The 21,561-nt window shown below is 40.6% G+C and overlaps 1 protein-coding gene across 1 annotated transcript in view; it reads left to right on the top strand.

The window, feature by feature from the left end:
• The window catches only part of PTPRG (protein tyrosine phosphatase receptor type G), a 387,825-nt gene that overhangs the window by 242,247 nt on the left and 124,017 nt on the right, over nucleotides 1-21,561 (top strand). Inside the window, exon 5 of the mRNA XM_074550465.1 lies at nucleotides 14,178-14,273. Within this exon, the coding sequence (XP_074406566.1) occupies nucleotides 14,178-14,273 (96 nt within the window). The remainder of the gene's footprint in view (nucleotides 1-14,177; nucleotides 14,274-21,561) is intronic.

Below are 21,561 nucleotides of genomic sequence, written 5' to 3'. Positions count from 1 at the left end.
GCGTGATGGTGAAGTGCTTTGTGAAGGAGGACAGGGAGTGTCTTCAGTGCCTTCAGTATTTGATCTATACTTGTGAAACTAATGGGGTCTCTCCTTAAATTTGCTACTTAACTGCAAAGGCACTTTAATGTGTGTCTTTGAATAGTTGAGACCCCAAGTGAGCAGTTGGGTTTTGATTATATTGGTCAATGCACTCTAAAATTATTATAAAGGTCTGACACCATCATATGCAGACACACACACAAAGCAGGATCATATAAATCTCATTTTCTAGTTTAACTGGGTTAGAAGACTCTGACTTTGCACATAGAGTAATGAAGATTAAATTAGTTATTGCCACTCAAGGAAGTGTTCCTGGAGTCCTTACAGAGAGCTGTCTGAACATGTGAGCTCTGTGCTCAGCAGCAGCAAAAAGGCAAAGAGTAAGATTCAAAAATATTAGGAAATTAGTGCATGGGAAAAGTCTTTACTCTGTGGTACATATGAATTAAGTGGTTCTGACTGCCCATCCTAAAAAATGCTGGGTATGTCCAAAAAAATAGGAGGCCTTCGGTGACAAGACAAAAAGATAAATAGTTGTTGTGACATCTCGGCTTGGAAAAGGTGACTCTGGGTACATGATTACACAGGGCTGGGAAATTTCAACAAAGTTAAATAAATGTTACTTGCTATGCTTCCCAGTGTAGCTAAGGTTCTGAGTCCAGAGAGACAGAAGGTGCACAAAGGAACCCTTTTCTAGCAGTGTATCCAAGTGCATGAATTGTGGAGCCCCTTGGGAAATGAGCTTCTAGCAGTCAGCAGTAAATACCGGCTGGAAAGAAGATTTAACAGAGCTCTGGGCACACCAGTCAGGGATGGTCCTTGTGCAGCTTCCAGGTCACAAAGGCCTCTGAGGCTTCCTGGAAGCTGCAGGAGTATAGCTAAGGGAACAGTTGCTCTTTGTCCATGTCTTGATTTACTTTCTATTAGTGCCTGAGACATGACACAAAGCCTGATGCACCTGTAGCTGTAATCAAGTGTTTTGTGAGGGCTCTCCAGAGCTGTACTGCTGCAGCCTGGAGTATTAGACAATATCCATGGCCACACTGCTCTGCACAAGATCTGTGTGGAGCATTTTTAAGAAACTCAGCAGAAAGAGGGCACCTTGAAATCATCTAAAATCCATCAAAATACCTTCCAAGCTGGAAATGGAGCTGGAAATTGGCAGATAAGGCTGGTGTTTTGTAAAATATTGGTGCACATAATTGATAGATACCTTGGAGCCACTTTTGGCTGGCAGGCTGTGTGATGGGAGATCCTGGGGGTGAAAGGGCCAGATGATAATTGGTAAAGGGAAGGAGATGAACTGAAATACTTGAATTTTACAGTCTTCTGGGATGTCAGGACCCTGTAATGCCAACCCAGCAACCACTGGCTGTTCAAAGAAGCCAGTCATGATCCTGAATGTGTTTTGAACTGCTCAGAGTAGCAGCGCTACCAGAAACTACCAGAGCTGCCACTGATTTCAGCGAAGTCTTAACAGCCCTTTGGTGTGAGAGACAGGCATGCTGTCTTTTCTTTCTGTCTCCTTTTCTTTCCCCCATCTCTGTTGTTCTCCTTGCTATCTCTTTCCTCCGTCTGTTCAGCAGGAGCCTGGCGCAGGGAGCCCAGACACACTCCTGTTCACAGCACTGCTGTGATCCTGTGCCTGGCTAGGCAGGCAAGAGCTGTGTCCTGTGCCACCTGGCAGGAGTTGCCAGGTGCTGAAGTGGCTGATAACAGCCATTTCCATTGCCTGCTTTCCACAGTAATGAAGTTGCAAGTATCAGTCGCAGAAGCTGAATTATCTGGCTGTGCACTTCTTTTCTTTTTGCTGTTACATGTATTTTCCTGCAGAAATTAGGACTGGACTCCAGACCTAGATGTAGCCTGTCTCACCTGTTTTTCTGAAGAAGAATGTTTTTCACCACATTTAATACCATCCATATATTGTTTTTGTAAGAAAAACCCATTTGCTTACCGAGGTGGGGATAAGGCATAGATAACTTTAGAAGACTCAATTGTTTATATTTAAAATTCTTGATTTTTTTTTGTACTGTTCTCAACTTTTCTCCTATATCTTCAATTAAAAGTTGTAAAGATGTTTAAATCATTAGTGTTGCCATGGAGCCGAGAGGCCTGGGTCTGTGCTCTGAACTCAAACCAAGTTTGACTGCTCAGCCTTACAGACAAGGTCGTGTTAACACCTTAACCTACAACTCTTCATATTCTGTTTTAGTGGCATGAGTGAGCCAAGATGTTGGATGCTTTTTCCCCAGGAGCCACAGGTCCTGCTGCTGGAGGGCAGGCTGAGGCTCTGGGTCACTGGTGAATACTGGTATCTGAACAAGGTAGCTCAACTCTCTCAAGATCAAGCAGGTGACAATACAGCTGTTGGATTCAGGTCACATTCACCACCTTTTCTCTGCAGCTAGAGAGGAGATGCATGCATTGGTTAAGTGAATGTGGAGATTATTGAGTAAACACAGGCTTTCTAATGTAGGGCTCTAATTACAAACCTGCAATATTTCTGTCATAAATTGACCTAGCAGACTTCTCTTAGTGAAGTGTTAGCATTAGCTGCTGACAGCCTTTGGAGAGTGTGTGTGTTTGACAGGGGATGCTGTGGAAGGAAACTAGAATGTTGGATTAAAGAATGAAGCCAGCCAAGGTGGAGGAGGAAAGCTGAGCAAAAACTGAAGGAGGACATGAACCCTCTTTCAGGGACAGCAACCCTTGCAGCAATCACCGCTGCTCCTGAGGCCTTGACAGGAGAGTCAGGAGGTGGTGCCTGGACCTAGTTTAGGAGAAGAAATACTACAATGGGAGTATGACCTTTGGAATCTGCTGGGGCAGGATGCTTTGTGCATCTGGTGAGGTTCTTTTTCTGAAACGCCCCCAGTAGCAAACACACATACTACTGATGTTTGCTTGTTGAGCGGGGAAATTGTTATTTTTCTTGCAATTGAACAATTTGAATAATTCTCTGGCTGCGCACTCTTAGGTGACTGATTAAGATCAAGTCTGTATGGTTAGAGCACATTTGCACCATTTCTTGTTACTGTGTATTGTTGACTTTAAAATTCTCTTTGAGATATCTTTCTGGATTTAATCTCTTTTCAACATTTGAGTGCAGCATATGCTCAGCTTTTTCTAAACCTTCACTACAATAATAGGAAAGTTTAAAATTTAAATTAGGGTTTAAACTTTAATTCTGTTTCTTGAGCCATGATGCATGTTTAATAGATGGTGGTATATTTGGAAGATCTGTTTGGCAAAATCTTGCTTACCAATATTGAGATTTATGCAAATAGTTTTATCTCAGACTTGTGACTCATCGTACATCTTGTTATAAAAAGGTTAAATAAAAGAAATACAACTTTTACAGAACATAGGCTATAAGCAGACTCTTGAATGAAACAGTGATTTCTAGGTTAATATTTGAATTTTTAACTTCAATGCCACATTTTTAATATATTTCAGGTTCCTTGATCCAAAGCTTACTTTATATTCTGAAGGCGTGCAATTGCTGTAATCTCAAGAGAAGATAAGCATGACATCTGGTTCACACCTGTGGTTTTAGGGATAAGAGCATAGCTGCTTTATGTATTATTCAGGGCACTCTGTTGAAACTGCAAGGAATTTGACTCTTTGAGGCCCTTTGTCAAAAGGTTTTTGTACTTGTCTAAAGTAAACATGAAATATAGAAGTCTTCTCTCAGTAGGTATTGAGTAGACTATTTATTCCAACCTGCCTGCTGCCAGGAGGGAAATCAGTTATGCAGGTTAATTATCAGATTTATGATGAAGACTTTACTAGTGCAACTCCCATATTTCAAAAGTTCCACTGAGGCATTTTGTGCTGTGACAGAACAACACCAGGAGAGGTGAATGCGCCAGTAGCACCTACTGGTGTGGATTTGTGTAGCAGGTGGTGCCTGCCCACCCTCTGGGCAGCTGGGGCCGCTCTCCCTGCTGTGTGATGGGAGAGGCTGCACCAGTTTGGAGTGTTCCCAGTTTCAATTTGTTTGCTGGTGCAATCCAAATACCTGCTGTTGGTGGTGAGAGGAGTGGCATGAGCAAGAATTGAATTGGTTGGGCACCTTTACAGCCAGAGGTACCAAGAGTCTGGAGAGAAGGCAGCAGCTGTCACACTGAGAACCAGAACTGCTCTGGTGTCCATTACACAGGTGAATTGTTTGAGTGTGAGATGCTGAGGCAGAAGAGATGCTTTCAGAAATACACAGGTGTGAGCCAGACTGGAAATGTGACTCTTGGGCATGCAAATCATTTCTATGATTAAAATACAGTTGAGGGAAGGGATGAAACTGGCTCAAAGCCTAGTTGAGCAGGGACACAACTGGGGACACCTCCCACCAGGAAAGTGTTCTGAAAGCTCTACTAAACTAAAGCCTGTGAAATTTGGAATCAAATGCCAATCTGGTGGTGCTGTTGTGTTCTTTGGGACTCCAAAGAAGTTCAGTGTTCTCTTTTTTCAACATCAATGGGCCTGCAAGAAATTGGAAGTGTTAAAGCTGAGAGTTCGTTTTAGTCACTTTATATAAGGTGATGCCACAAGTGAGCAGCACATCAGATGCACCAGGGGAGTCTCAACATGTTGTCTGCAGACAGGTAGAGCAAGGGAGGGGGTGAGAATCAGAGCTGTGTTTCTGTTTCACAGGCATGGAAGAATAACTTTGACATTTAGCAAAGGGCCATTACAGAATGTGTTTGCAAATGGGTTTGCAGCTGTGACAGTGGACAAGGATTTAACTTTAAAAGGCTACACAATTTCCAGCACTTTACTTTTCTGTCAGTTTTGCTGCTTGCCTGAGTATTTTGCTTCTTGCTGTGCTGAAGTCTAGCTCTTTTTGATTTGTTAGTGTAAATCCAGAATCATGTGCTTAACACACTGGCGCCATTAAGATGGCACTTAGCTACTCTGTGTGTCTGTTTCTTAAGAAAAGAAGTTCACAAATTTCTTAACACTGCAGTCTAGATGTGTGCAGACGTCACTTTCTGCTTGGTAAAAGAGTAAAAGGGTAAAGGTAGAGAAACCTAGAAAATCAAAGAACAGCACTGAAGAATTTGGGTAGGCAGCCCATGGTGGGGAAAGATTTCAATTTGAAGTATTTTCAGGAGATCCTGAGTTTTAGAAAGGATATAGTGTGCTCACTCCTTGCATATTAAACCCTTTTGAGAATCTTGAAGTAAAACACCCACATTAAGCAGCTGCGTTTGAAAAATCCCTCATGTTCCAATGGGACAGCTGTGACAGAACCAGTGCTGTCCCTGCAGCACAGACTGTCACACATCCCTCCAGTAATCTGCAAATAGCTACTGAGGACAGTGCTGAGCACTCATTATGATGAGGGCTTAGATAGAGGTGTGTTCTGCAAAATATGAGAAAATCCATTATTATTTTTACCCTCCAAGTAAGCTCTTGTCCTGGTCTGGTTCCGCTCTAACTGTCCATCTACTTCACAGTTGATAAATAAAAATAACTCTGCCAGTGTACAGCCTGGAGGATTTCACATCTCCTCAGAGATAGGAATGGCCTTTCGCCCAGCAAAATGCTGCTGAAAACGTGCCCCATCTGCTGCATAGCTTTGAATCCAGAGTGAAACTATAAATACCTCAGAATTTGTTCTGAGGCATTTGGAAGTTCATTAAACCTCTTGGAAGACCTTGTCTTCTCCCACTGAAAAAAAAAGAAAAAGAAGAAAAACCCATCATCTAGAAAAAAGACCACACACAGAGGACATTTTGAATTCCACAGTGCAAAAAGAGGAATTTGTGCTAAGACATGAGCTCTCAGAGGAATGAATACTTCTGCTGGTGCATCTTTAAAGTGAATGGGATGTGAAATTGTGTTAATCACACATGCTAGGAAAAGTAGCTTTTTGTGGAGTTTATTCTTCAAGTGCAGCTCCTTTGTTTTCCCTTAAGAGTGCTGGAGTATTTTTGGAAGGAAATCCCAGTTCTCTCCATTCTGGCAGCACTTCTTGGTGTTTAAGAAAGTAAATGGATTCCTGAAAGATGATCTGAAGTAGGGGCAGTTTCGATATTTTGAAGTTTAAGACTCCTCAGTGTTTTTTCTTTTAGGGAGGCCATTGGGAAGCAGATGAAGAAGATCTCTAAAGCAGCCACTTTTGGGTAGAGTTCAGAGCTATTCTGTTCATGCAGTTAGCCCAGCCAGCTTGGTTTTGGTTGCTGTGTCATTTGGTGCTTAGCCACTTTCTAAATTGCCTGTTTCAGATTTTCCCCCATGACAGCACTAAGTATTGCCTCTAATTTTTCCATTTGTGCAGTTTTAGGAAGCCACGTTTGCCTCAGTGTTGTGTGTTCCTGCTGTCTTACTTGGAATATGCCACCATTAGACAAAGCCACTGTGAGTGACACTCAGAGCTACTCAATAAATACACAAAAAAGTCTCTGATAGAGGAGGTAAAGACCAGTGAAAGACACCAGGAGCCTCCCAGAGCCTGGGAAGATGCCCCTGGGTGTGTGGGTGCACTGCCCTGCAGCAGTTGTGTGCGCTGAATTTCTGTGACATCTGCTTGTAAAAGGGATGTGACCCACATGGCATAGAATGGTTTGGGTTGGAAGGAACCTAAAAGGTCACTTGATACCAACTCCCTGCCATGGGCAGGGACACCTTCCGCTAGATCAGGTTATCCAGATCTGTCCAGGCTGGCCTTGAACACCTCAGAGATAGAGAACAAACAACTTCTCATGACATCTCCTGTCAGTTATGAGCTGGTTGAAGTTGGCACCATTATTAAGGAGGCAATAGACTCTCTCCTTAGGGGACCTGTATGACTCTTCCTTATTGCAATATGAAGCAAATGAACAGCAACCTCAAAGCTTTTTTCCTCCAACAACACTCCATGTGACGCTTAATTTCAACTGTGTGTCATTCTTCCCATTAATTTCAAAATTTTCAAACTTTTTTCATAAAACTCACACTTAAAGAAGGGATAGGCAATGACCACATGAGGAACTGAGGCCCAAAAAAGGACAGTGATCAATGCAATATAGCAGAAACTCTCTAGTAGGCTTTGCAGTCCAAAGGCTAATAAATTGCCACTTCTCAAGTTACCAAAAAACTTGATATTTAAGAAATATTCCTATTTTTACACAAAAAAAAACCCAAAAAACCAAACCAGAATACTGAACTATTCCTCTCTCCTTTCTTTCATGGGCTTCTTAATCTTTTCAGGAAGGAAAGAGCTTTGCATTTTCTAAGTTTTTCTTCCAGGCATGAAGGCAAGAGCCACAGTGATTTTAAAATTGCAGTGCAGGTTCTCCTGAAATCACATCATTCTGGTTCTTTGGACTAGAAGTGAAATACTGTTTTTCAGGAATCCTCTGATGGAAGGGTAGAAATGAGCAATACTGTGTGGGGCAATCTTTTAGCCTTTTTTTATTTTTACCTCCTCTCCTTGGATCTCTTCCATCCCTTGGACATGTGGTTCACATCCCTTTCACAAGCTGACTGAGCACCCTATTGCACCAGTTACCACCCACGTTTCCAGAAAAAGAGCCTCCTAAATTTGTGTGTCTAACAAGATGCTGTGATATATCTGGTTACACAGGTATAATTACCACAGAATGAAGGCATTTTGAGCATTTTTAGGAGCTGAGAAAGAAAGGTTCAAAAAAGCCTCTTGCTCTTTATGCTTCAGTTTTTGCTTATGTCTCAGTATTAAAGTGTTAATGTTATAATCTCCTGTGTTTGGAAGGAGGTCAAATACAAAACAACACTTGTAACAGAGGAAGGAGGATCAGAAACAAGAGACATTGCACTGGGAGGTAATAACCACAGCTTTATAATTCAAGGGTCTTGTGCATTGTGAAAGAGAAGACTTACTGCTGATTTTTTTGTTGGTTTTGAATGATTTATAGCATTTCACTTGTGGTGGAGTGTTGCAATCTATGTTGTCATGGAAATTCTATTGAATTTATAGTTCCATTTATCCAAAACGATTTTCCAGACTTCATTTCATGGTGAATCATATGGCTGTTACTCGGAGTACAAAGCAATTGCAAAAAAGTTTCACGTTATGGAAAGCATAAACACTGACACCGTTATTTTCATATTAGGGTAATACAAATGAATGCAACATGCAGCTTCTTAGCATCAAATGGGCCTGCCTTGTGTAATGACTCACTGTGTACCCACGAGATGGATTTTCGTGTTAGGGATGGGAGCAGGCCTGAGGGGTGTTTATTTCTGGCAGCAGAAATCAGGGAAGTTTCTATCTTGGCAAGGTCCTTCTCTCTTAAGATTCAAGGCTTGAAATACTGAGTGATGTGAGTGGGATCCAACAATGTGTGGGAGCCCAGAGTGATCCCAGACGTGCTGGGTTTCCTCCCTGTTCTACTGAACTGTCACTAGACCACTCACAGGTTTAAATGCTGTGCAGGCTTATGGGCAGAAGGTGCAACAACTATCACCCCTCAGGTTCAAAAAGACTCTTGAAATTGCTTTGTCTCAATTTATAACATAGGTACACCTACTGCATTGTTTGGAGACAATAAAGCAAGAATTCGTGCTTACTGTTAAAGAAGATGAAAGGGAAATTTACCATGCTTGTGAGGGATACGAACGTCTAAATTGAGTTAAATTCTGGTACTTCACTTGCATGATCTTGCTCTTCCTGTGTTTCAGCTCCTTTCAGTTTTTTCAGCCTAGCATTGTATTCATTATCAAGTTGCAATTACATTGGGACAAAGTCCCTGTCTGACTCTTTGTTTTGCAATTTTACCCAGCACACTTTTAGGCACTGTAGAATACCAAGTTATGACATTCAAAATACATCTCTCTACCTGCCTAACTATAGTTAAAAATTCACTGATGAATAATAGACTAGGCAGGAAAAACATGCCATTATCTGCTCCTGTTCAACTTTATCTTTTCAAAAGAATGCAATATACTCTGTGTTATTACATCAAGCTCTGGTAGGAGAACTGGAAAACATCACGATTCACTCTTCCCCATGCCTTTCCTAAGCAGATTTTGAATATGTTATAAATGATAAGTTTCATGGGTTTTTTTAAAGAGAATATAATGAGAAATCAAACATTAGACTTTATTGCCCCAGTGTACATCTCACACTCCAGTAAACACACAGACTGCAGGACAGTTATTTTGAATTTTTAGTGCTGCAGTGAAGATTACATTATGTCTGTAGAAAATTTTTATCCCAGCCAAATGGATCACATCATCCAGTTCACTGGAAATCTATGCACATATTTAAAGCAAAAGTAAGTTACATGCAAGCTTTCAATTAAGAAAAATCATGTATGATTCATAATCTCAGCAGAGAATTTATTTTTGTGCAAAAGGTTTTAAATCCAGTTGTAAAAGTGTCTGAGAATAATTTATTCTTACAATGTAAGCAGCAAAGACACTAATTAAGAATTAGTATATTCAATGCCTAACTCCATCATTTAAAGCAAACATTTCAGAATTTTTGTTTCACCTCTCTGCAAAGAGTTACAATCTACCTGTGCTGCCTGTTGTGCTCTTCTGAAAATGCTCTCAGTCTCCCAAGCAGTACATAATAATCCACATCGCTGCTCCCTCTGCATTCTGCTGCCTAATTCATAAAAAAATTGGCTGGTCTATAAAACCTTTTATTTTTTAATGCTTTTTTACCATGCTTTAAATTACACTGTGGTCCTTGGATTGCTGGAAGGAAATGAGCAGAAAGATAATTCTGATGATCCTTTCCCTTGCACCAGAATTCCTGATTCTATTGAATATTCTGTACTCCACATCTGTGACAACACAATGAGCCTTTGTTCATTTTTTAATCTAAAGAGAAATCTGCTGTAGGAGGTTGCACAGGGTGATAGCAGCCCAATTTAAAAGTCTCAATTATTTATTTTTAAAATACTTGGCATCTGTCTATGGAAAATGTACTTGCTTGGTTCCTAGTCTCTTAGAATTGCTTTGAACTCACTCACATCTTCTGGGATCTATCAAATGCTCATTGTGGCTTTTCTCTCATAAGTGCTGAATGAGTTTGGCCATGACAGTCTGTATTGGATGTAAACTTTCTGTCTTTGTAGTGGGATAATAACAGCAAAGAGATGTCATGCACAGGAATGGTGATTTCTGTCTGGATCCTTGTCATGCCAAGCAGAGAAACAGAGCCTTTTATTTGTGGATGGGTGGTGAGGGGAGGCCATTCTTTGGAAGCTGGCTCAGCTCTTGCAAGCCAGTGACTTTTCATAATGAGGGTTTAGTCATTCAGAGGCAATTGCACTTAATAAAATCAGAACTGGTCTCTGGTGGGCAGTATTTCTCAGTAATACACACGGTTTGGACAGCCTGTCCTTACAACATCAGCATGGTGGCAGCCCAGTTTGGCATCAAAATCTAAGCACAGACATTTTGCCAGGTCTGGGTAGCACCAGGTTTCTGTAGAGCTGAAGGAATACAGTTGAAGAAAGGTGTTCCTGCAGGGAGTGGGATGTCCTGAGGAGGAGGCAATTTCCTGCCCCAAGGGCATGGTGAAGGGGAAGGAGCTTGGAGGCAAAGGCTCTCCAGGCTGAAGAATCACCCACATGTTGGATGTGCAGGGTGTATTCACTTGTGTAAGTGTTGTAGGCTGGGAATAGACAGATCTGGAGTGCTTGGAAACTGTAATGGTTGGCCAGTGGATCTTCCTGGACACCAGAGACTAAAAACATGACATGTTTTCTCAGGGTGACTGGTGATTATCTCCTGGGTTACAGCAGAGTGAGGGCTTTTTCTCCCTAATCCTCTGTTTTAAGGCACTTGTAACAGGCTGAAGATTTTGCCCTCAGTGATATTTTTTCAGGCTTAAATCTGTGCTGTACAGCAAATCTCTCTCAAGTTTGAAAACAATTCTTTTATAGCTTGAAGAGTGTCAAAGCATGAGGTTTTCCCATTAAAGGAAGCTCTTGCCCTCTCCTTGCCTTGGTAAAGCTGCAGTTGTATTAGTGTTAGCTTTTTAGGATGGAGAGTGTCTTCCTGCAGGAAAACTACCTTTGTTTCACTAGGGATGGTTTGTCTCAGCTTGGCTTTACCAAAATACTGAAAATTTCAACGTGCTTGGATGCACATGATTTTTATGATGCCTCTTTACAAGGTAAATGCAATTGCACTGCCGTGTTGCACATCAGAGATTAAGGAAGGCCATGTAAGCCTTTCCCAGCCTTGTTAGTTGTAATGGGGCTAGATGTGAAAGCCTTGTAAATCTCATCGGTTGTGCCATAGAGAGCAGGACACTCGTGCCCTCCTGGCCCTGTGCCACAAGGAAGGCTCTGTGGAGCACAGTCAGCAGGGATGTGAGGAGCAGAGTTCTGACTGCACACAGGTACTGTCACACTGCAAAGGGCATTTCAGGCTTTACTGTAGGATTCTCAGCCTTTAAATTTTGTAATTTTGTTGTGGACTCACATGCAAAAATGTGCAAAAATGCTGTTGTATGGGGCTGAAATCAGTCAGTGCCATAAATCAGGTTGGTTGTGTAAGCTTGGGTGATTCTCCATTCTGCATTGCACAAATAGCATATTATAATAGGATCCAAATTTTCTTTAGCTTAAAAGCCTCTTTGTTGCATTCTGTGCTGCTGCTTTTTACATCCCAGGCAGAGACTGTAGAAGTCATTTATATGCAAAGTGCCCCATATATTGTATACACTAATTATATAATAAGGAGTAATAATGAAAATTTTCTAGCATGTTTAGGCCACTTAAGTATGCGGTGAAATTAATTTTACAGTTAACTGTCTTATTCCCACTTTGTATATAAAGAACCTTATCCCACCCATAGAAAATATTAAATTAACTATCTACTGATAAATGCATTCAATATTATGTATATTATGAATAAAAGAACAAAAATACGTTGGATACATTTGCATTTTATTGTAAATTGGGGAAAACTGATGAGCGTGTATTATGGAAGAGAACAATATGTGATCACATAATTAGAAAATTGCTATAATGCTAATGCTCAGTGGTGTCCAGGTGTGGTTTTATGAGCAGCCTGAACCATGAGGCTTTGAGGGTGTAACTTTACTGTCTTTTTACCATTGTTTTTGCAGGGTATGTGTGTGTAAATTATATAATAGCAATTGCTCAGACATTGTATTCCTAAAATGCTCCTTCTAGCTGTATGAGCACATAAGGAAGCTACTGCATGACAGATGACAATAATTTTTCATGCAGGACAGTTCCCCTTGACATGATGGATGCAGAGAGAGCAGCCATGCTCTCTGGATAAACACCAGGGAGCAGTGGTAAAATGCTCCAATGTGTATGGTATCAAGGCAGAGTGGGGTTCTTGATTAGGCTGTGAGATTAAACTGCTAAGACGAGGGATCTGAATGAAAAACTCTTTTACCACAGCCCTTTGCACTGGTATGCAAGAGTGCATGGTAAAAATTAATTTCCTTAAAATGCCGTGAGCAAAATTGATCCAAAATGATTTTGGCATATGCTGAACTCACTCAGTGATGCTTTTCTTCATAAACTCCTGTGAGGAATATATTGTGAAATGTTTTATGTAAGGTATAGATAATTTTAGACTTTATTTTAAAGAGGAGCAAAATGTAGTTTGTGAGTGTTTTGCCAGGTTTGGTCTGTGCTGGCTAAACTCAAGTTTAAGCAATTTTTCCTGAAGCAAACGCTTTCTAATTTCTACATCAATGAATGGCTGTACCTTGCTCTGCATTTGTTCAATGCACAAGTTGTCAGAATCTGGAGGCACTACCACCTCTGTGAGATACTGCCAGCATCTGTGTGTGTGCTATGACTATGCTGGGAATAGGAAGGCCAAAGAAGGGGAAGAAAATTGCTTTCAAATTTTATGAAGCTGGTGTGAGTGCCAATTTTTTCTCATTTCTTTGTGGGCTAGAGTGTGGTCTTCCTTCTGCTGAAAAAAAATACCTCTACCTCTGAATGCGCTGACCTTCATGTTGGCCTTTTTCCTGTGTGTGATGTTTTTTTAACTCTATAATACTGGCAAAGCACCTATCCACTCAGACAGTATATACAGTCAGAAGCCTGGGGATCACTAAATGTGAGTAGGAATGTGCAAGACAAAAGGGTATAATCTCTCTTGGCATATACAAAATATGGGGAAAATAGTGCGTTTGTGAATATAGTAAGATGTGTCATGCAGCACTATTTTGGAAAAACCCAAACAAGAAAATAATGACTGATAGAGATGGACTAACGTCCATCTCTAGGGGCTTCTTTTGGAATGGAGGGGCTGAACAACTACTGGAGAAGCAGCAGTGTGTTCAGAGAACTTGCAGAAGTGGGAGCTCAGCTACTGTGGGAAGTGGAACAAGAACCATACTGGAAATTGAGAACACAAGCACCCACAGGCCTGGGTAGGCTGCCCTTACTCAAAACATGTGTGTAGTGGAGTGGGATTGTTTACCAGCAGAAGGCATAGAGGAAACTGTTCTTCATCCTCTTGTATTTGTGTAACTCCAACACTTGTTTGTTTGGGGTAATCATTGTTCTCACCTGCTCTTACTTGGGGTTTGTGTAATTATTCATATTTATTATTCATTAAAAAATTACATCAATATATCTGTTTTTCCTCATGCTTTTTGCAGAGTACTAGCACTTTGGAAATAAAAGTCATGAAATTTAACTGAAGACAGGGAGAAGTGTGACCTTAACTGATAGACCTGAATATCAGAGGCTCATAAAAATGCATTGCTATGGAGACAGACTTTTATCTTACAAATTACTTTAGGAGTAAAGGAATAACTCTAAACATCGAAATCCTTTTCAAAATTCTCTATGGATTTTGAGATAAATATGTTTAGCACATTTAGCAGAGCAGGAGATGAGCCTTCAATGTGCAAAGAAATGAAGAGTTGCTGGCAGAAAGCACAAAGTTTAACATCTGAACAGACTGGCCATACTGTTTACCTTTGGATTTGGTATTAAAATGCATTGCACCAACTCTGTTCCCTGCTTACTGTCCCAGCAGGGCAGTCATGCTATTAATCAAGATGCTGGTTAAACAATTGTTCAGCAGAATTCCTTTATCTCAGGTTCATAACACTGGGTTTACATACAATGTAAATGCATTACATCATGTGAAAGCTGTATGAATCAACACTAATGTGATTCTGTTGTTGGTTTTAATTTTTGCAGATGCAGATTTACTTCTACAATCCTGATGACTTTGACAGTTTTGGAACAGCAGTTCTAGAAAACAGGGTGGTAGGAGCCATGGCCGTGTTTTTTCAAGTAAGTTAAAACAAAGACTATATCCATAAACCAAAGTGTTCACTGAGTACTATCTAATTCATTGGATTATTTCAAGCTTAATGGATGCATCTGTTTTCTTGTTCCCACCTGTCTAAGTGAAAGATATTTCATATTGTCTATGTGTGATTTAAAATGTAAATAAGTATATTTAAAAGCATAATGGAAAATTTTGCCTGGATTGTTCTGACTTTATAGCTACTCTACAGATGCAGACTGGAGAACACATTTATCATGAAACTTCCTTTACTGCTGAAGCACATTGCTGCAGTCCCTGGAATACTAACAAACCAACACCAACTGGTTTTGTTTAGGGAAAACTTAAAATTCAAATGTAGCTTGAGAGAAAATTAATCAATACGTTTCATCAATCTTATCTGTAGCAGCTTCTTCTAAATTGTCATAGTAGCAAGTTCTTGAACAGACCAGATTTCCAAATGAGTGAATTTATGCATCCACTTGTTTGAAATGCATCCTGAGAGATGCAGATCTGGGGCTGCTGGGTGAGCTCATCTGTGGTTCCACACGCTCCAAATCCGCAGCGTGGGGCAGGGACCAGTGCTGGTGATGACAGTGTCACCTGTGGCAGTGGCAGGCAGCAGTGTGAGCCCCTTGTCACCTCACATCAGAAACGGGGTCTCACCTTTCTGACTTGAGGGTGAATTGAAGAGAGGGAGCTGGAGCCACTCCACACCACCCAGCTGTCACAGGCAGAGAAGCAGCTAATGAAGATTTGGAATGTCTTGGGGTCTGGCTTTTCAGAAGAGAGGAAAGATGGGAGGGAAGAGCAAGGAAAATGCTGATCCTTTGTGAGGTTTCACACTAGTTTTTACTGGGGAAGAAAGTGATCTTGCTGTTATCTTTGTGAAGCCAGATAAAAAGGAATATGCAAGTACTCATATGTAAATACCTCCCTTTTTCTTATGATGTTAGAGTGACAAGCCTGACTCTGCTGCTCAAATTAAGTAAGGTTGTCTTTTTGCATGACACTGATTTTGATCAAATGCTTTGATAAGGAGGAAAGGACAGATCCTTGTATTGCATAAATTGCTGTAACTCTGCTGACATCAGGATAGTGGAAGGAGGCATGTTAAATTCATCACTGTTGGATTCTGAGCAGTTCTGTGGCATTTCATATTAGGGCAAAGTTGGTGGAGCTGTGATAATTTACAGTGGCATGGCATGATGATGATGATTCCCCAGACTTCTTAGTCTCAGTGTGCTACAGGAAGCTTTGGGCAAGTTGAATTTGGCCATACAAGACAGAAGTTTGGAAGCAGAGCAGCCAAAGGCTGGTTCATACCACAGTGAAGCCTCGTGGGTTTGGTGTGTGTGCCGTGTCAGAAGGAGCGTGGGTTTGTGCCATGGTGTGCACCACGTGTTATGGCATCATCTCTCTGGAATTTAACTGCTAAATTACCCTGATGGGCTTCACATCAGCCACATCACACTGCTCCATGTCACATTACTGTATTCCCTAAATCCTTTTTTTTTAACAGGATCTTAAAATTGTGGTGGGACTGTGTTTAGTATTCTCCATCTGCAAAGCCAAGTGCTGCACTTGCTGTAACTCTCTCTTTGCACAATTCCAAGGGAGCCATTAAAATAACTTAAAATAATGTGTTATGCTCTTAAAACCCCCATCTTTGATTGTCAGAAACCTCAGGCTTTTCAAGACCCCAACTGAGTGTTGTAGTCCCCTCAGGGAAGCAGAAGTCTACACTACTCATCATTTCCAGCCCTGCTGGCTGCAGGACATGAGGCTGTAAAATCTGGATGATGGTGCAGCTGGGCTCCTCTGCTCTGGGAGCTGTGAAATCTGAGCCCATTACTGACGAACACCCTCTGATCTTTTCCAAAGAGTGGGGTCAAGGTAATTCTTTGGCAAAGTAACCAGGGATGACCTATTTTGTGGCTGCAGGGAAATGATGTGGGGGTTTTGGAATATTTTCCTTTTCTTTTGGGTTGAAATGAGAAATCAGTGCTGTATTGCTAAACTTGTGAGTGTTTCAGGTTTTCCTTCTGGGCAGCTTTGCTCCAAGACAGAGAACAGTTGAGGAAGATTTGTAAAGCCCAGAGGCCCCAGTCTAGAAGGGCATATGCTGAGTTCTGGCACCTGTAAACAAACCTTAGGGACACCAGTGTGACAGCTGCTCTTTTGGCCATCATGAGGATTTTCCAGAACTAGTCCCATAGGGCTTGAATTGTTGTACACAGGGTTATTAATGGATGATGATGATCCTTTTGCAGATCCCTACTGTGTTTGGCCAAGGTGCTGTTTTAGCTGCATATCATGTGCTGGGCTTGTTGATCTATAACTTGGGAAAACCTTTTTCTTGAGAAATACTTGGTGTTCCCTGAGCCTTGCTCCCTAGGACTCCATGCAGATAAACTTGCCATGGCTTGTATTTCAGGCAGCTAATTTAAAGCTGTCTTTTAAAATTGATTCCTAGTGACTTCTAAATGAAATGTCTCTTAAGATATCCATGGTCACATTTTGATTGGCAGCTTATCTTGTTCAAATACTACAGCTTTCCATTTTCCAAGCTTTGGTCCCATCTTGAACTCATTTACCTAGAACACAGCTTTTAAAAATTGTAGCAGAGAGGTCACTATTTTTTATAAATACATTAGAAAACTGTATCATGCATGCTTTTCTATGTAAATATTTTAACATAAATTATTGGATACATTTGCCATTAAGACTTGGATTTTTGCTAATGTGGTAATGCTGTGTTGGGATGAATGTGCACAACACTGGCTGAGTTTATAGTCTGGCAGGTGTTTTTTGTTTGACTGATATTCATAAATATTCCTTTGAAAATCAGGCTCTCCAGTGAGTGAACATTATACTGAACTATATAATTATTGGTGAAACATTAAATAATTAAGTACCCTCTTTCTTCCTTTTTAAATAATTTAACTTGAACTATACAAGAATTTTCCTTATTGAATTCATTATTTCAGGGGCAATTTCCAGGTACAGTACATTGGTTCTGAACTTGGATAATTGAAGCACTTGGAATTTTGCTGTAATTAAAGCTGTGCTTTTCTCATTACTTTCATTTTAAGCTCTGTTGATAAATGCTGTTTCTGTTTGTGTGCTGCTGGTTAGTTGATCTGACAAAAAAAAATTACAAAACTAAGAAACAATTCTTGCAAATGCAAGCTGCTGTAACTGCTCATCTCTGTATCTCATTGTGGATAGACACAGGAAGGGTCTCACACAAAATGGCACTGTGGGGACTCTATAGCAGGTATTGTCAATTTGCAAATGAGATGAGCTGGCCCGAAATCTCTAGCTGGATTTTCTTTGTTGTTGAAGAGAACTCAGTTATAATTTTAGCAAAAATCAAAATCCCCTGGAGACAAAGGAGAGAATGCCATGACTAATGAGACCTTGCCTTCTGACAGGGTTTTGAGGAGGACACATGATGGCCATTCCTTTCAGTGTTGCAGTGATTTGGTGTTTCTCAGAGGGAAGCTGGTGCTGGTGGGAGATGTTCAAATTGACAAGTCCATCACCTCCTGCTGCCAGCACCCTCTTGGCTGGCAGGAAAGGCTCCTGGATTTGCAGCAAGGGTAGTGATGGACCCAGCAGAGGGACCCTGGTTTGTGGCAATCTAAATGAGCCTCTGGCTGCACGTTGGTTCCACCAGCTGCTGGAACACTTGTAGCAGCTCCCAGCCCAGCCAGGCACCTCAGGCTTGATTTAAATGATCCTAACATGAATCGTTGGTGCTCGTGTTTCATTTCAGCCCACGTAAGATTCAGCTTGGAGTTAATGATGTTCTGGCTCTGGGCCTTGGTTAATTGTCAGGCTGAGGTAGCTTTGAAGCAAACCAGGGGTGGAAGGCAAGGCCCAGGTCTCTCATGGTTCCTGAGTCATCCGTTCATCATACATGTTATACATATTTATAAGTCACATTTAAAATGAGTAGTTACTTGGATTAAATGCATTCAGACATATTGCACAGCTCTGTTTTAACCATCTAACAATATAAATCATTGCATACTTCACTACTTGCTTTATTAAAGCCAAACTTGAAAGTGTTCAAAACAAACATATTGCTTTTGCATTTGAAATATTCATCTTTTAGTCCTGCAGTAGATTCATTATGGCAGAGAATACTTCATTCCTTGATTACTGCTGTGAAAAGGCACAATACTGATTCCCTAAGCACTCATCAAATATTCGATAGCTCAGAAATTCAGGAGGAGGTGATGGAATTCTTGCTCCTACTGGGAGGGCACATAAATCTATTTTATATTTGCAGAGAAAACCGTCAGTGATTAGTTACTGTGTCTCAGGTACTCAAACAAATCATCTCTAAAGAAATTAAGTAAAAATGAATTTTAAAATAACTTTTAGCAATGCTTTCATCATTAAAATTAGCTCCATAATGATGAGTGATGTTGATACCTCGATCACTCAAGAGCTTCAGCAGTGCAGAGCTAGATTTTTAAAGGTAATTAGGTACTTGGCAGCAAATGTGCAACTAGCAGTATTTTTTAAAGTACATGGAATAAAAATCAAGGGTTTACATGTCTTTAGTTGAGCTGCCTTCCAATGCAGACATGTCTTTATAAGTTTGTCGAAAAATCTACTCTGTAGCCCTTTTAACTTTTGGAGCTACATGTGTATTATTTGCATATAAATGTCTTTATGTTTACTAGCTACTCATGTGTCCAGGGATGTGTTCTTCAGTAAAATGCATATTTGTGGCCTTGCTGTTTGTGAGGTTTTTTTGGTAGTAGTTCTTGGTCTGCATCATCAATATGATCAATCACTCACTTTTCACAGGGGCCTAAATGAGCTGAACACAGAATAAATTGGTGGAACACCATCAAAGCTGTTGAATATTTGCCAAAAATATGGTTTTTAAATGTGTGTTTCTCAAACTACATAATTCAGCTTTTAATTTCCCTTGGAAGCCTTTTGTTCCCGGTTCTTCCCTTTCATTAACTGTTTCATGTGTTTGCCACCTTAACAAAACAGATTCAGTGAATAAATGATTTAAATATGATGACTGTTGAGAAAACCGTATCCAGTAGGAGACAGGGTCCCTCCCATGTCCCCATCTCAATTCCTGGAAATTCCCTGATTCTGCCTCTCTTTTATTCTAATGCTTTTTGAAAGCTGAGCAAAATTAATTTGATTTAGACAATGAGAATGGAGAGAGGTGTGCACTTCTCTTGGAACATTATATCCACCCACATGAAGCATAATCAGTACTCCAGTGTTTAGGCAATATCTTAAAGGTGATTTGCAGGAGTGAAAATAACACATGGCATCATTAACATGCAAAGCATCATCTAGAGTCATTGAGAGACTTTTCATTTATTTTAATAGACTTCAGATAGATGTAAGGAACTTAAAATTGAATTACGGTATTAATTCTTTTAATGGTTACATTAGAACCCATGGGGTTTTATTAATAGTAGCTCATGAATACTAAAACTGTTGGTATTGATTAGCAGTGTTATTTAGTATCAGTACAGGTGTATTTTTATTATCTTCATACCATGAAGATAAGTACATCTCCGTATTCAGTAGCTGTATACCAATAACTCTCCATGTAAGTGAAGACAAGCAAAACATTTTGAAATGTATTTTTCTTCATTAAGTCCAGTTTTGCATTATTTTGAAATGTTGCAGTTGTTTGAAAATAGTAGTTATTACTGATAAAAGCAGTACTAGGGCCTTTAAATGGTTTTAAAATAGTGTTGAGGTACAAAGTAGCTACCCTGACACGAAAAGACACAGCCAGAGCAGGTGGATGTGGCCACTGCGCCACCACTTTTCTGAGCACATTTTTCTGAGAAACACCTTGTACAATTCATGCCAGGGGGTATTGTGACATCGGAAGCATCTCTGGAGCAGGAAAAGATTCTCCTCATTTCCCACAAATAAGTGGAGACAAAATTGCCAAAAATGATTTTGCATCATGGAGAATTTAAATACAAAATTTTGAGATTCTCTTAAGGTCTGTTGGATTTGAGTAGAGTTCAGTATGTCAATGACACAGACCTCCCTCCAGAGGTGTTTTTTAGCCAAAATATGCGAGTTTGGGTGCCTAATAACAAGTGCTCATGCTGATCAAGTTCCTCTGAAACCATTTTGATTGGAGGAGGGTTTGGGTAGAAGACAAAAATTCATGGAAACTGTTTCTAAAAAAATCTATTCTACCCCTTCCATTAAAGAAAACATCTTTTTTTTAAAACTAAACTCAAAATTCTGATTTTTTATTTCAACTTATGTTGAAAGTTTCTTAAGGGAATATGAATTTTTTTGAATATTTTATGTAAAATAAGAAAGGAAAAGGAGAACAGATGGGGAGTAACTCTGAGAGTAAAATATATATATATCTATATATCTCCATTTTTGGTGCTTATTAAATTTCCAGTGCTTAACAATGAGACTTTCTTCTGATCCATACCTCTGCCCAGATGAGTCATGTTTCAAATGACGTTTAATAGTAAAACTACTGTTTACAACAGATTATTTTATTTTGTTTTTAAATTAAGCTTTCTTGTGGTAATGTTCTTCATCCTTTATTTTGGTACATAAATGAGAAGGCTGACTCTTGAGAGCACTAGGCAAACAATCCCTGATGAAGTCTTGAGTTTAGCAGAGAAGCTCGAAAAGGTTTTTAGTTGTGGAGGGCGATGCAGTTGTGAGAAGGGCAGAGCTGCATCCCTTGCTCAAAAAGGAGGGCAGATAAGAGGTAAGGAAGGGGCAGATGCAGGTGAGCCCTGGGACCTTACTGTGAGCAATTTGGGGAGCACAGGGAGCTGGAAGGGGTCTGTGAGCTCAGCAGTGTTCATCACTCAGTGCTGCTGGACTCAAGAAGCTCACTTTGTAAGAATTGTACTGAATTGCAGTGGCCTTTTCACCTGTGGGGGTTTTTGTACCAGATATGCTTCAGTTCTCCAAACTTGCAGTGCATTGGCAGCAGCACTGAGACACACCTTTGCTGCTGGGTTACTGTGCAGAGCCTGGGATTCCCTGGTGTCACATCCCCTGCAGACAGGAGCAGTTTCTGTCTCTGTGCAGGGTGCCGTGGGCTCAGGTCTCGCTCACATGGCTGCGCACTCGTCATGGCTTGTCATGAGAAGGAGCTCATGTGGCTGAATGTGTGAGTGTGAAGAGCAGAGGTGTTCACACAGCAGCCTGAACATCCTGAGCAAGCCTGCTTGGAGGAATGAGGCACAAATGTGTGAGCGAGAGGGGGGCTGGGTTTGGAGGCACAGACTGACAGGGCGGCTG

The sequence above is a fragment of the Zonotrichia albicollis genome, chromosome 12, assembly GCF_047830755.1.
Source record: "Zonotrichia albicollis isolate bZonAlb1 chromosome 12, bZonAlb1.hap1, whole genome shotgun sequence".
NCBI lineage: Eukaryota > Metazoa > Chordata > Aves > Passeriformes > Passerellidae > Zonotrichia > Zonotrichia albicollis.
This window is presented reverse-complemented; position numbering and strand designations above follow the sequence as displayed.